This window comes from Leucoraja erinacea, chromosome 27 (genome assembly GCF_028641065.1).
Source record: "Leucoraja erinacea ecotype New England chromosome 27, Leri_hhj_1, whole genome shotgun sequence".
NCBI lineage: Eukaryota > Metazoa > Chordata > Chondrichthyes > Rajiformes > Rajidae > Leucoraja > Leucoraja erinaceus.
In genome coordinates, this window is record NC_073403.1 from 32,643,824 (window position 1) to 32,659,493 (window position 15,670).

A 15,670-nucleotide genomic window follows, 5' to 3' on the forward strand; every position below is an offset into this window, starting at 1 on the left:
AGCTGGGATGGGTGTAGATGGAGCATCTTGGTCAGCATGGGAAAGTTGGGTCAAAGGGCCCGTTTCCATGTTGTATGACTGTGACCCTAGCCTGCGCAGCCTTTCCCTAGAGCACATGCCCTGGCCCAGCGGCTGTCCTCACTCCGCTACGTTACAGGTTTTACTCACCGAGTTTCCGGGCCAGTCCAAAGTCAATTATTTTGATACATGTGCTGTCCTTGTTGACACACACAATGTTCTCCGGCTTCAGGTCCAGGTGCACAATGCTTTGTTGGTGCATGAAGCTCACCCCTTGTAGGATCTGGCAGATGTACGAGATGCAGGTCGGCTCTGTCAGCTCAAAATCCTCGTTCACAATACGCTCAAAGAGCTCCCCTCCAGACACACTGTGCAAGAGCAGTCACATGAGATCACAGTAAATACAGGGCATCCAAATGCAACTACTGACCGGGCTGACCTGGCATCTGCAGCCACAACTGTGCAAAGACAATCTATTAAGTCCAGTCACCCACCCACCCATCAAATCACAGCAACTACAGGCTGTTCAAATGCAACCACCGCCTGGACTGACAACTTTACAAAGGCAATCTAATAAATCCAGTCCCCTCTTCCCCCCCCACCCCCCAAACTCTATCTTTCAGTTTGAAGAAGGATTCAGACCCAAAAAGTCACCTATTCCTTTACTCCAGAGATGCTGCCTGACCCATTGAGTTACTCCAGTATTTTGTGTCTATCTTCTAATAAATCCATTTGATCTTCATGGCAATAAAATACCAGAATCTGTCCTCGTCAGAGTGAACAAACCTTTCTAACAAGTAGAATACATCTTGATATATTGATTGAGATGCCTCTAAGATACATTCCATTGAGGACTGAACATTGAATGAATTTAGCACCACTGAGCAATGATGATCAGAGATATTTGAACTGACAGTACAGTTAATTTTCTGGGAACCAACAAAATAGTCAATGGAGCTTTCAGCATTTATTTCATTGAATTTACAGGTTTCCAATACAAATTCCGATAATAATTAATAATCGTGTACGGAGCAGAATTACCTGCAAGGTGCATCAATGAGTCATTCCATCTGACTGGCATCATTGAGGGTGACCAGCAGCCTCCGGGCTTTGCTTGCGACAAGCAGAGAGAACTGGGACTGAATGTCTAGAAGTGCACATGGCTTAAGATAAAATTGACGGTCGCGCACATAATCATTGTGCAATGGGGAGAACCTTTAGGCAGTGGGATATCTGATGCAAATTCACAACTGATCAAATGTATTGAATTATGACAGGATTTGATCTAAATGACCTCCTGACCCATTATAATTTGTGTCACACCCATAAAACCTGTCAAATCAATGAGATAAATGCTGGCGGCTCCATTGACCATTATGTCAATTCTAATGGCTGAACTATATTGTGAAATAAGAATGACTCTTAAACTCCCTGGTCAGTGGTGCAAAATCTGCTCTACATTCAATCCTCAATGGATATATTAATGGCATTAAAAATACTTTTGATGGGCATATGGATCTGCAGGGAATGGACGGACACGGGGTATGTGCAGCTACAGTGCCCTCCAAAATGTTTGGGACAAAGACCCATCATTTATTTATTTGCCTCTCTAATAAAGGCCATTTTTAAACATGTTGGTTTCACCATGGAGAAATGACTGCAGTGTTTATAGACAGTCCCCCCCATTTCAGAGCACCATAATGGTTCGAACGCAGCAATGTCATGTAAATGAAAGGAGTCATGTTTAGTATTTTGTTGCATAACCTTTGCATGCAATGACTGCTTGATGTGTGCGACATCACCAGTTGCTGGGTGTCTTCTCTGGTGATGCTCTGCCAGGCCTGTATTGCAGCCATCTTTGGCTTATGTTTGTTTTGGGGGCTAGTCCCCTTCAGTTTTCTCTCCAGCATATAAAAGGCATGCTCAATTGAGTTCAGATCAGGTGATTGACTTGGCCACTCAAGAATTGACATGTTTTAGCTTTGAAAAACTCCTTTGTTGCTTTATGTTTTATAGCATTATGTTTGGGATCATTGTCTTGCTGTCGAATGAACCGCCGGCCAATGAGTTTTGAGGCATTTGTTTGAACTTGAGCAGATAGGATGGGTCTATACACTTCAGAATTCATTATGCTACTACCATCAGCAGTTGTATCATCAAAGAAGATAAGTGAGTCAGTACCTCCAGCAGCCATACATGCCCTGGTCATAACACCCCCACCACCGTGTTTCACAGATGAGGTGGTAAGCTTTGGATCTTGGGCATTTCCTTCTCTCCTCCATACTTTGCTCTTGCCATCACTCTGATATGTTAATCTTCGTCTCCTGTCCACAAGACCTTTTTCCAAAACTGTGGTTGCTCCTTTAAGTACTTCTTGGCAAACTGTAACCTGGCCAGCCTATTTTTGCAGCTAACCAGAGGTTTGCATCTTGCAGTGTAGCCTCTGTATTTATCTTCAGGAAGTCTTCTGCAGACAGTGGCCATTGACAAATCCACACCTGATTCCTGAAGAGTGTTTCTGATCTGTCGGACAGGTGTTTGGGGATTTTTCTTTATTATGGTGATAATTTTCTTCTGTCATCAGCTGTGGAGGTCTTCCTTGGCCTGCCAGTCCCTTTGCGATTAGTAAGCTCACCAGTGCTTTCTTTCTTATTGGTAAGCCTAAGGTTTGGCTGATGTCTCTAACAGTTTTATTCTTGTTTCTCAGTCTCATAATGGCTTATTTGACTTTGATTGGCACAACATAGAAACATAGAAATTAGGTGCAGGAGTAGGCCATTCGGCCCTTCGAGCCTGCACCGCCATTCAATATGATCATGGCTGATCATCCAACTCAGTATCCCGTACCTGCCTTCTCTCCATACCCTCTGATCCCCTTAGCCACAAGGGCCACATCTAACTCCCGCTTAAATATAGCCAATGAACTGGCCTCGACTACCCTCTGCGGCAGAGAGTTCCAGAGATTCACCACTCTCTGTGTGAAAAAAGTTCTTCTCATCTTGGTTTTAAAGGATTTCCCCCTTATCCTTAAGCTGCGACCCCTTGTCCTGGACTTCCCCAACATCGGGAGCAATCTTCCTGCATCTAGCCTGTCCAACCCCTTAGAATTTTGTAAGTTTCTATAAGATCCCCTCTCAATCTCCTAAATTCTAGAGAGTATAAACCAAGTCTATCCAGTCTTTCTTCATAAGACAGTCCTGACATCCCAGGAATCAGTCTGGTGAACCGTTTCTGCACTCCCTCTATGGCAATAATGTCCTTCCTCAGATTTGGAGACCAAAACTGTACGCAATACTCCAGGTGTGGTCTCACCAAGACCCTGTACAACTGCAGTAGAACCTCTCTGCTCCTATACTCAAATCCTTTTGCAATGAAAGCTAACATACCATTCGCTTTCTTTACTGCCTGCTGCACCTGCATGCCTACCTTCAATGACTGGTGTACCATGACACCCAGGTCTCGCTGCATCTCCCCCTTTCCCAATCGGCCACCATTTAGATAATAGTCTGCTTTCCTGTTTTTGCCACCAAAATGGATAACCTCACATTTATCCACATTACACTGCATCTGCCAAACATTTGCCCACTCACCCAGCCTATCCAAGTCACCCTGCAGTCTCCTAGCATCGTCCTCACAGCTAACACTGCCCCCCAGCTTAGTGTCATCCGCAAACTTGGAGATATTGCCTTCAATTCCCTCATCCAGATCATTAATATATATTGTAAATAGCTGGGGTCCCAGTACTGAGCCTTGGGGTACCCCACTAGTCACTGCCTGCCATTGTGAAAAGGACCCGTTTACTCCTACTCTTTGCTTCCTGTTTGCCAGCCAGTTCTCTATCCACATCAATACTGAACCCCCCATGCCGTGTACTTTGGTCCTCATGTTGATAAAGAGCAATAAAAGTTTCCAAAGGTGATGGAAAGACTGGAGGAAATACTAGGTGCTGAGAGCTCTCTTATACCTGCATTAAGGAGGCAATTAAACACACCTGAGCAATTACAAAGACCTTTGAAGCCATGTGTCCCAAACATTATGGTGCCCTGAAATGGGGGAACTATGTATAAACACAGCTGTAATTTTTACATGGTGAACCAAATTGTATTAAAAATGCCTTTAATAAAATCTGACAATATGCACTTTAACCACGTGATTTTTTTCTATTAAAAATCTCAAATTTTGGAGTACCGAGGCAAATAAATAAATGATGGGTCTTTGTCCCAAATATTATGGAGGGCACTGTAGATCAGTGATAATATTGGCAGCATCTTCGGCACAGACACAGTGGGCCCAAGGGCCTGTTCTTCTGCTGTACTGTTGCCAAGCTCTATGTTGTATGAATGTTCACTCTCGTAACATTTAAGAAACATATAGACAAGCAGTTTAAGAAGGAACTGCAGATGCTGGAAAATCGAAGGTACACAAAAAAGCTGGAGAAACTCAGCGGGTGCAGCAGCATCTATGGACCGAAGGAAAAAGGCAACGTTTCGGGCCGAAACCCTTCTTCAGACTGATCGGGGGTGGGGAGGAGAAGAAGAAATGAAAAAGGAAGAGGAGCCCGAAGGCTGGGGGACGGGAGGAGACAGCATGAGGGCTGAGGATGAGGAGGAGACAGCAAGGACTAACAAAATTGGGAGAATTCAATGTTCCTGCCCCCAGGATGCAGACTCCCCAAGTGGAATATGAGGTGCTGTTCCTCCAATTTCCGGTGTTGCTCGCTCTGGCCATGGAGGAGACAAATAAACCATATAGACAAGCAGGACTGGTTTAGAGGGATATGGGCCAAACGCAGGCAGGTGGGACAAGTGTAGGTGGGATATGTTGGCCGGTGTGGGCAAGTTGGACCGAAGGGCCTATTTCCACTTTGCATGAAACTATGTATTTTAGAGTCATAGTTAATCAAAGTATCAAAATATATTCCAGAAATCTTCCACTGAGATAAGGATGATCACATGTTATCCATATATCCAGCTGCTCAGAAATTACATTTCTTAGATACAATATCTTACTTACTATTCCATCACCATGACGATCTCAGATCTGTTCTCGAATGCATCAAGGCACTGCACCAACTTTGGGTGGTGTAGACAGTTCATGATCTCAATCTCATCACGAGCGCTCTTCTTGTCTTTAAGTGTGCGGGCTTTGTAAAACTTGCCTGCTCGGATCTTTCCGCTAGATTTTCCCAACAACTTGTACACTTTACCAAACGCTCCTCTGAAAATAAATATGAATTGTGTGGTCAGACACCAATGGCAAGAAATTGAGTCGGCCTGATCTATTCAGTCAGTCCCAGTGTTATCTATTCTTAGAAACATCGAAACATAGAAAATAGGTGCAGGAGGAGGCCATTCAGCCCTTCGAGCTAGCACCGCCATTCATTGTGATTATGGCTGATTGTCCCCAATCAATAACCCATGCCTGCCTTCTCCCCAGAAGTTTGAGAAGCAAATTAATAAACATTTAAACAGGTACATGGATTGGACAGGTTTAGAGGGGCCAAAATCAGGCAAGTGGGACTAGTTGGTCGGTGCGCGCAAGTTGAGCCGAAGGGCCTGTTTCCTCGCTGTATCACTCTATATGCACCCATTCCAACGAAGACATTCCAACTTCATCAAGTTGCCCGGGGAGGTCTGGTAAAGCAAGCTGCAGACAGGACACCTCACGCATGTGACCCGGTCAAATCAGGGAGCATTTGAGATGTAGAGAATTCCAGATGTTTCTGTGCTGTATGGCTATGACTCGAGAGGCTTTGTGGAGGCAAGTACGAGGCTTTGGCTTGTGAGAAGAGTGGGACAGTGGAATAAGGTACGGTCTGTGTTCTTTCTTTCCGTGGTCTGGCGTAGTACAGGTGGCAGGTAGGGCAGCTGTGTGCTCCTTCTGCAGGATATCGGGGGTCAGGGAGACTTCCAATGACCCTGAGGACCACACCTGAGTGAAGTGCGTCCAGCTGCAGCTCCTCACAGACCATGTTAGGGAACTGGAGCAGCAGCTGGATGACTTCAGGACCGTCCAGGAGAGCGAGAAGGTCATAGATAGGTTTAAGAAGGAACTGCAGATTTTGGAAAAATCGAAGGTAGACAAAAATGCTGGAAAAACTCAGCGGGTGAGGCAGCATCTATGGAGCGAAGGAATAGGTGACGTTTTGGGTCGAGACCTTTCTTCAGACTTACAGACTGAAGAATGGAAGTCACGCCCGGGGTAGGGACAGAGAGTGGATGGGTGACCACCAGGAAAGGAGTACTGGAGGCCCCTGTGGCCATTCCCCTCGACAACAGCTATGTCTCTTTGGAGACTGTTGGGGGAGATGTGGTCAGGGGAAGGCCGCAGCAAGCATGTTAGTGACATTGCGGGGAGGGGGAAGTCAGGCAGAGCCATTGTAGTTGGAGACTTGTTAGTTATCAGAAGAACAGGAGACTCTAGCAGCAATCGAGACTCCAGGATGATGGATTGCCTCCCTGGTGCCAGGGACCAGGGCACCTCGGAGTGACTGCATGACATTGTCATGGGGGAGGGGAAGCAGCCAGATGTAATTGTTCACATTGACACAAGTTGTAGAGGTAGGTAAAGGGAAGAAGTCTTGCGGAGTGAATACAGCAAGTTAGGCAAAAGGTTAAAAAGCAGGACTTGAGGGCAATAATCTCCAGATTGCTTGGTGCCACGTGCTAGTCAGAGTAGGAACAGGAAGATAGGACAGTGTGACGCTGAGGAGTTGGGGCAGAGATTCAATTTTTTGGTCCATTGGGATCCCTTGTTGGGTAGAGGTGACCTTTTTCAAGAGGGATGGATCCCACCTGAACTGGAGGAGAATCAATATCCTGGCAGGCAATTTGCCAGTGCTATTTGGGAGGGTTTAAACGGGGTTGGGATCCTACACAGAAGTGAAGTAGGTGAGAGGCTGGAAGTTGGTATGGATGGTGATGAAAGCAAGTTCAGTGGTGCGGATAGGCAGGAGCGCTGCAGGGAGCGAGGAAAAACTGTGGGATTGAATTGCATTTATTTTAATGCAAATGACCTGATAGATAAAGCAGATTGGTATTTGCAACTGGAAAGTTAAAGCCAGTATGGAAACCTGACCAAGAAAGGGACAAGATTGGCCACTTAATGTTCCATGTGACAGGTGCTGCAGGGAGTTTTGGATAACTGATTAAGGAGGACATCACGGCAGAAGTCGAAGATGACATTACTGATGATTTATCACCCATCTTATATATGGGTGGAGCTGAGAAATAAAAAGAGGGTGATCACCTTGTTGGGAGTGCATTATAAGTCTCCAAACAGGTCCAACAGGTTGGGGGAGTGGGCAGATGCATGGCAGATGAAGTTTAACGTGGATAAATGTGAGGTTATCCACCTTGGTAGCAAAAACAGGAAGGCAGATTACTATCTAAATGGCGTTAAGTTGTGAAAAGGGGAAGTACAACGGGATCTGGGGGTCCTTGTACATCAGTCTATGAAAGTAAGCATGCAGGTACAGCAGGCAGTGAAGAAAGTGAATGTCATGTTGGCCTTTATAACATGAGGAATCGAATATAGGAACAAAGAGGTCCTACTGCAGTTGTACAGAGCCCTAGTGAGACCACACCTGGAGTATTGTGTGCAGTTTTGGTCCCCTAATTTGAGGAAGGACATTCTTGCTATTGAGGGAGTGCAGCGTAGGTTTACACGGTTAATTCCCGGGATGGCAGGACTGTCATATGCTGAGAGAATGGAGCAGCTGAGCTTGTACACTCTGGAGTTTAGAAGAATGAATGGGAATCTCATTAAGATTGTTAAGGGCTTGGACACACTAGAGGCAGGAAACATGTTCCCAATGTTGAGGGAGTCCAGAACCAGGGGCCACAGTTTAAGAATAAGGAGTAAGCCATTTAGAACGGAGATGAGGAAACACTTTTTCTCACAGAGAGTGGTGAGTCTGTGGAATTCTCTGCCTCAGAGGGCGGTGGAGTCAGGTTCTCTAGATGTTTCCAAGAGAGAGCTGGATAGGGCTCTTAAAGATAGCGTATTCAGGGGATATGGGGAGAAGGCAGGAAAGGGGTACTGATTGTGGATGATCAGCCATGATCACATTGAATGGTGGTGCTGGCTCGAAGGGCCAAATGGCCTACTCCTGCACCTATTGTCTATTGTCTATTGTCTATTGTCAAATAATCAATGGGAATTAGAAGAACAAATATGCTGGGAGATTGCAGGCAGCTGCAAGACTAATAGGGTTGGCATAGTAGGGGATTTTAACTATCCCAATATAGACTGTGACTGCCACAGTGTCACGGGTTTAGAGGAGGTTGGATTTGTCAAATGCATTCAGGAATGTTCCTTTAGGCAATATGTCGAGGGCCCTACATGGAAGAGGGCAAAGCTTGATCTATGCTTAGGAAATTGGGATGGGCAAGAGACTGGTGTAGCCTTTTGCGCCCAGCGACCACAGCTAATTAGCTTTAAGTTATGGATGAAGAAAAGTTATAGTTGATTGGAGTAGGTGGTTTCCAGGCAAAGACGCCCAGAAGTGGGATGCATTTAAAAGTGATGATGAGAGTTCAAGGCATGCATGTTCCAGTTACAGTGAAAGGCAAGGCAGGTTTGAAGGGAAAGGAAGCCTGAATGATGAGAAATTGAGGCTCTTGTCAGGAAAGAGGAGGCATTGGGCAGGCAATGGTCGCTGGGATCAAGTGTATCCCTGGAGGAGTTTGAGGGATGGAGGAGCATAAGAAGGAATACAGGGGGGCAAAGAGAGAGCTGGAGTATCTCTGGCAATATAGAGATTTCATAAGCACATGTTTTTTACAGTGGAGAAAAAGATGAAGGCCAGTGAACTTGGGAGAGTTAGTGCGGATGTCTTGAGGCCAGTCTATATGACGGTCGAATATGCTCTGGCACATAAATCTAGACAAATCTCCTGAGCTTGATCAGATATGGATGCTATGGGAAGCTAGATAGAAAATTGTGGAAGACCTATTTAATTAGTGAGGATGTCAAGGGTTGTGGGGAGGAGGCAGGAAAATGGGGTTGAGAGGGAAAGATAGATCAGCCATGATTTAATGACGGAGTAGAATTGATGGGCCGAATGGCCTAATTATGAACAACTCAAGGACAACATGAACTTATGAACCTAGCTGAGATATATTGTTGGACATGGGTGAGTTGTCGGATGTCTGGAGGGTAATTAATGCTGTGCCTCTATTTAAAAAGGGCTGAAAGGAAAAGCCAGGGAACTGTAGACAAGTGAGCCTCACATCTGCAATAGGGGCAATTTACTGGAGAGCATTTAGAAAGACATGGGCTGATTAGCGACAGTCAGTATGGTTTTGTACGTGGGTGATCGTGTCTCCCAAATCTTTTTTGAAGATGGTGGTGAGTATATGGAATGAGCTGCCAGAGGAGGTAGCTGAGGGAGAAACTATAACAACTTTTAAAAGACATTTCGACAGGTACATGGATTAGGTTTAAAGGGATATGGGCCAAAGGCAGGCAGGTGGGACTAGTTGATTGGAGTAGGTTGTTTGGAACAAAACAGAAGGTGATTGTGGAAGGTTGTTTTTTTGGATGGGAGGCCTGTGACTAGTGGTCTGCATCAGGGTAGGCACTGGGCACACTGCTGTCGTGGTTTATATCAACAATTGGATGAGAATGTACAAGGTACGATTGTAGAAAGTTTGTAGATGACATGAAAAGTGGTATTGTAGATAGTGATGGTGGTTATCAAAGATATTGATCAGCTGGGCAAGTGGGCTGAGCAATGCCTGATGGAGTTTAATGTCCAAGTTCACTCAAGGTGGCGGCTCAAGTAGATAGGATGGTAAAGCAAGCACATGGCATGCATGCCTTCATTCTAGGAGCATTGAATATCAGAATCAGAAAGTCATGATGCAACTCTATAGGACTGTGGTTCGGCCACATTTGGAGTATCGCAATTCTGATCACCCAATTACAGGAAACATGTGGAAACTTTGCAGAGAGTTTACCAGATTGCTGCCTGGATTAGAGGCTTTCACCTACATGGAGAGGTTACATGGACTTTGATTGTTTTCCTGGGAATGTCAGAGGTTGTGGGGAGACCTAATAGAAGTAGATAAAATTATGAGGGGCATAGAAAGAATAGACAGTTAGAACCTATTTCCCAAGGTGGAAATATCCAACAGCAGAGGGGGCATAGTTCAAAGGTGAGAGGAGAAAAGTTTAATGGAGATGTGCGAGGCAAGTATAATTTTACACAGAGATAAGTGGGGGCCTGGAATACATTGCCAGGGGAGTGGAAATGTGGATATGATACTGGCATTTAAAAGGCTTTGGATAGGCACATGCAAGTGCAGGGAATAGAGGCATATGGATTATGTCTAGGCAGGTGATGTCAAGTTAATCATGTTCGGCACAAACATTGTGGGTGAAAGGGCCCGTTCTTCTGTTGTACTGTTCTACATTCTATAAGTACGAGGAGTTGCATTTTGGAACTGTACCACCATCATGAGGTTAATCCCCAGGATGGCGGGACTGTCATATGAGGAAAGATTGGAAGGACTGGGCTTGTATTCACTGGTGTTTAGAAGGATGAAAGGGGATTGTATAGAAACATATCAAATTATAAAAGGACTGGACAAGCTAGATGCAGGAAAATGTTCCCAATCTCTGGCGAGTCCAGAACCAGGGGCCACAGTCTAAGAATAAAGGGGAGGCTATTTAAAACTGTGATGAGAAAAAATCTTTTTCACCCAGAGAGTTGTAAATTTGTGGAATTGGATGAATTTAATAGATAGAGCTTTAGGGGGCTCATGGAATCAAGGGATCTGGGGAGAAGGCAGGCATGGGTTACTCGATGGTAGGGAGGTCAGTGCCGATGATGGACTGGGCAGTGTTTACAACTTTTTGAGTATTTTCTGCTCCTGGGCGCACAAGTTGCCGAACCAAGCCACGATGCAGCCGGTCAGCATGCTCTCTACTATGCACCTGTAGAAGTTCGAGAGAGTCCTCCTTGACATACCGACTCTCCGTAATCTTCTCAAGAAGTAGAGGCGCTGATCTGCTTTCTTTATAATTGCATCAGTGTTCTGGGACCAGGAGAGATCTTTGGAAATATGCACGCACAGGAATTTGAAGCTCTTGACCCTTTCCACCATCGACCCGTTGATATAAACGGGACTGTGGGTCCTCATCCTATCCCTTCCAAAGTCCACAATCAGTTCCTTGGTTTTGCTGGTGTTGAGAGCCAGGTTATTGTGCTGGTCACATTTGGTCAATCGGTCGATCTCACTTCTATACTCTGACTCGTCTCCATCAGTGATTCGTCCCACAACAGTGGTGTCTTCGGCGAACTTGATGATGGAGTTTGCACGATGACCGGCTACGCAGTCATGAATATAGAGTGAGTACAGCAGGGGGCTGAGCACGCAGCCTTGAGGTGCTCCCGTGCTGATTGTTATCGAGGCTGACACATTTCCACCAATACAGACAGACTATGGTCTGTGAACAATTTGAGAAGGAGAAGGTTAAATAGGATGGGCAGTGATGCAGTTGAATAAAGGGGACTATGAAGGCAAGAGAGAGGAGCTGACCAAAGTAGACTGGAAAGGGAAACTAGCAGGAATGACGGTGGAACGGCTATGGCAGAAATTTCTGATGTGCTTTCTTTATGATTGCATCAGTATTCTGGGACCAGGAGAGATCTTCGTAAATATGCACGCCCAGGAATTTGAAGTTCTTGACACTTTCCACCATCGACCCATTGATATAAACCGGACTGTGGGAACCTATCCTACCCCTTCCGAAGTCCACAATCAGTTACTTGGTTTTGCTGGTGTTGCTGGTATTATGCTGGCACCATTTGGTCAATTGGTCAATCTCACTTCTATACTCTGACTCGTCCCCATCAGTGATACGTCCCACAACAGTGGTCTCATCGGTGAATTTGATGACGGAGTTTGCGATAAGTCCAGCTTCGCAGTCATGAGTATAGAGTGAGTACAGCAGGGGGCTGAGCACGCAGCCTTGAGGTGCTCCCGTGCTGATTGTTATCGAGGCTGACACATTTCCACCAATACAGACAGACTATGGTCTGTGAACAATTTGAGAAGGAGAAGGGTAAATAGGATGGGCAGTGATGGCAAGAATGTCCTTCCTGAAATTTGGAGACCAAAACTGCACACAATACGCCAGTTGTGGTCTCACCAGGGCCCTGAACAACTGCAGAAGGACCACTTTGCTCCAATACTCAACTCCTCTTGTTATGACGGCCAACATGCCATTATAGCTTCCGGACCATAAGGGGAGCAAGATTTAACAGGAACCTGGTAGGCAATTTTTCACACAGATATATTAATCGAGCCATCAGAGGAGGCAATTGAGACTCCATGTCCCTAACTCCCCAACTATTCTAGATTTTAACGGTACATTTACTTTTTCTAATCCCACATTTCTTTGTTACCATTAATAATCTTTATAGAGAAATAACTTTTCTTCTCATTAGATTCCACTATAATAAAAATCCAATGCCCCAACAAAAATGCATGGCCCTATATATTCTGCCCCATTTGATTCCTTGCTCACATTAAAAATTCATTTTTGGAGGTCTGAGGAAGGGCCCCAACCTGAAATGTCACCTATCCAGCACCTCCAGAGATGCTGCCTGAAGTGCTGAGTAAAGGGCCTGTCCCACTTACATGTCCTTGGCACACAAATTACGCGACCTCGTGGTCGCATTGAGCCGAGACGGTCCCGCAAAGGTCTGGCGCGATTTCATGTGTACGCACAGCCGTCTGGAGCGTGTGACGTCATTTGAAGATGGACACAAAGCTGGAGTAACTCAGCGGGACCAGCAGCATCTCTGGAGAGAAGCATGGGTGGCGTTTCGTGTCGAGACTCTTCTTCAATCGAAGACTCTTCTTCTTGACCCGAAACGTCACCCATTACTTCTCTCCAGAGATGCTGCCGGTCCCGCTGAGTTACTCCAGCATTTTGTGTCTATCTTCAATTTTCATGGCCCCGCTCTGGGAGTAGAAGTGGGGGCGGATCCGGACCGCAACGGCCATGAGTCCCAGGCCAAGTTCGGCGATCGTTTGCCTGCTTCTGCTGCTGTTGGAAGTGAGACGTTGCGTCACGCCAGGGTCTTGGGCTGGTCCCACTTTGGCCGTCAGTTCCGCGACAGGCCGTTGCCGCGCGAATATTTCGTTCACTACAAAAGTTTTGGTGCCCCGTGCGATGTCGCGCACAACTACATACCACTTCGCGGGGGCTTCTAAGTGGGACCGGCCCCACGCGGCCATACGATGCCCGTGCGCCTCAACGCGACCACAAGGTTGTGTAATTTGCGTGCCAAGGACACGTAAGTGGAACAGGCCCTTTACTCCAGCACTTTGTGTCCTTTTGTGTATTGACCAGCATCCACAGTGCCTGGTTTTCTCACATGTGGATCATTGGCTATGCTTGATGGTCACATTCTCAGCCACCCTTTTACCTCCCACCACAGTCCCCTCTCCCCAAACCATCGCTAGTCACAAGGCTTTGCAATGTAAATCCACTCCAGATACCTGAAAATCCAGCTGGTTTGAAACCTCAGTGCAGTACTGAGATAGAGCTGCATTGCTGGGGACAGTACATCCTGACAGCCAGGTGTGATACATGCAAAGATCCCGTGAGATGCAAATTTCCCTCCTCAACCCAAAATCAATATTTAACCTTCATCCAACATCAATTATCCAGATCATTTAGCTGTTAGCAGGGGCTAATCAGATGTACAAATAGACGGCCACATTTACAGTCTCACAGCAGATTCGCCACCACAAAAGATGTATGATTGCGAAGCACTTTGGCTCAGCTTGAGGAAGTGACAGTTTCCAAAAAAAAGCAAAGCTTTTTCCTTCTGGAAGCCATCCAATCAACACAGCTACGTTACTTGTTTCTACACAAATTTAACTTTGAAAAATGTTATTTCGGACGGGTTCCATCAGCATACATTTATTGACTCACTCAATGGGACAGATAGAGCCACAATGTAGGTACTTACACTCCAAGACACTCCTGCTGTATATACAGGTCCGTTAGCTTCTCAGAGGTGTTGATTGTTACACAAAACTCCACCACTTCCTCCTCTTCGTTTCCTTCAAAAAGAAAGAAAACTGTGTAAGTGTGGCAGAGTGGTACAGTTGGTAGAGCTACTGTCTCACAGTGCCTGAGGATGATTCTCAGTTGCTGTCTGGGTGGAGTTTGCATGTTCTCCCTGTGACCACATGGGTTTCATCCGGTTTCCTCATCCCAAGGATGTGCAGGTTTGTAGGTTAATTGGCTTGCTGTAATTTGTCCTAGTGTGCAGGGAGAGGGTGAGAAAGCAGGATAACATGTGGGCTCAACATGGATTTGGGCCAAAGGACCTGATCCAAACTGTATCCTTAAATTACAATTTCAATATGACATCTACTTCTTGATTCTCCTACCCTGGATAATAGATTCTGCGCTCATCAACTCTATTCCTCTCATGATTTTATACACCTCTCTATGTGCACAAAAGGGCCTTTTTATCTCTCAACTAAACCAGAATGCTGCCTGGATTAGATTGGGACCTATGGGTGAGTGGTGGAGTATTGCGTTCGGGGAACAGCCCTCCCCTGTGAAGCCACGCGCCCCCCCACTACCCCTCAATCTCTACCCCCATCCCCATCTCCCCCCTCCCTCTACCCTCCTTCTCTACCACCCTCCCTCTCCCATTGCGCCTGCGCAGTTGGGTGCTATGCGTGAATGTATAGGGTGGGGGATGGGGGAAAGGAGCAAATAAAAAATACTAATACTGCTAGAGAGGGGGAGAGGTGGAGAGGGAGAGGGAGCAGAGAGGGAGAGGGGCAGAGGGAGGTGGGGGCAGAGAGGGAGGAGGCAGAGAGGGAGGGGGAAGAGAAGGAGAGGTGGTAGATAGGGATGGTTTAGAGAGGGAGGGGAGGGAGTAGAGGGGAGGGAGGGGGTTAAAGAGGGAGGGGGTAGAGAGGGAGGGGGTAGAGAGGGAGTGGGTAGTTTGGCCCTTGTGGCTAAAGGGATCAGGGGGTATGGAGAGAGGGAAGGTACGGGATACTGAGTTGGATGATCAGCCATGATCATATTGAATGGCGGTGAAGGCGCGAAGGGCCGAATGGCCTACTCCTGCACCTATTTTCTATGTTTCTAGAGAGGGAGGGGGTAGAGAGGGAGAGGGTAGAGAGGGGTAGAGAGGGAGAGGGGTAGAGAGGGAGGGGGGTAGAGAGGGAGAGGGGTAGAGAGGGAGAGGGGGAGGAGAGGGGAGGGGGAGGGAGGGGGTAGAGAGGGAGGGGGTAGAAAGGGAGGTTAGGTAGAGGGGGTAGGAGGGGGGGGGAGTAGAGTGGGAGAGGGGAGGGGGGTAGAGAGGGATGGGACTAGTTAGGGAGGGGGAGGACAACTTGTTCTATTTGGGGCAAGTTTGTTTGTGTGTATTTTTAGTTAATTTATTATTATTATTATTATTATTATTATTTTATCCAGAGGGTGACTGCCTGGAACATGCTGCCAGGTTTAGGCAGACAAGATAATGGCATACTGAGGTAGTTGAGGCAGGTACTACAACAACATTTGGAAAAGTATATGGATAGGAATGGTTTAGAGCAGGGGTGTCAAACTAATTTTAAGGTCAGGGGCAAAATGCAACTTCATGCGCGCCAGATTGTGC

At 46.4% G+C, this 15,670-nt stretch overlaps 1 protein-coding gene across 2 annotated transcripts in view; it reads right to left on the bottom strand.

Annotated features, from left to right (window-relative positions):
• LOC129710408 (myosin light chain kinase, smooth muscle-like) overlaps positions 1-15,670 on the bottom strand; it is an 81,340-nt gene that overhangs the window by 31,695 nt on the left and 33,975 nt on the right. For both annotated transcript variants that reach the window (XM_055657389.1, XM_055657388.1), the window contains exons 5-7: positions 14,012-14,105; positions 5,032-5,235; positions 169-386 (exon numbers count right to left, since the gene is read on the bottom strand). In XM_055657389.1, coding sequence (XP_055513364.1) covers positions 169-386; positions 5,032-5,235; positions 14,012-14,105 — 516 coding nt within the window. The remainder of the gene's footprint in view (positions 1-168; positions 387-5,031; positions 5,236-14,011; positions 14,106-15,670) is intronic.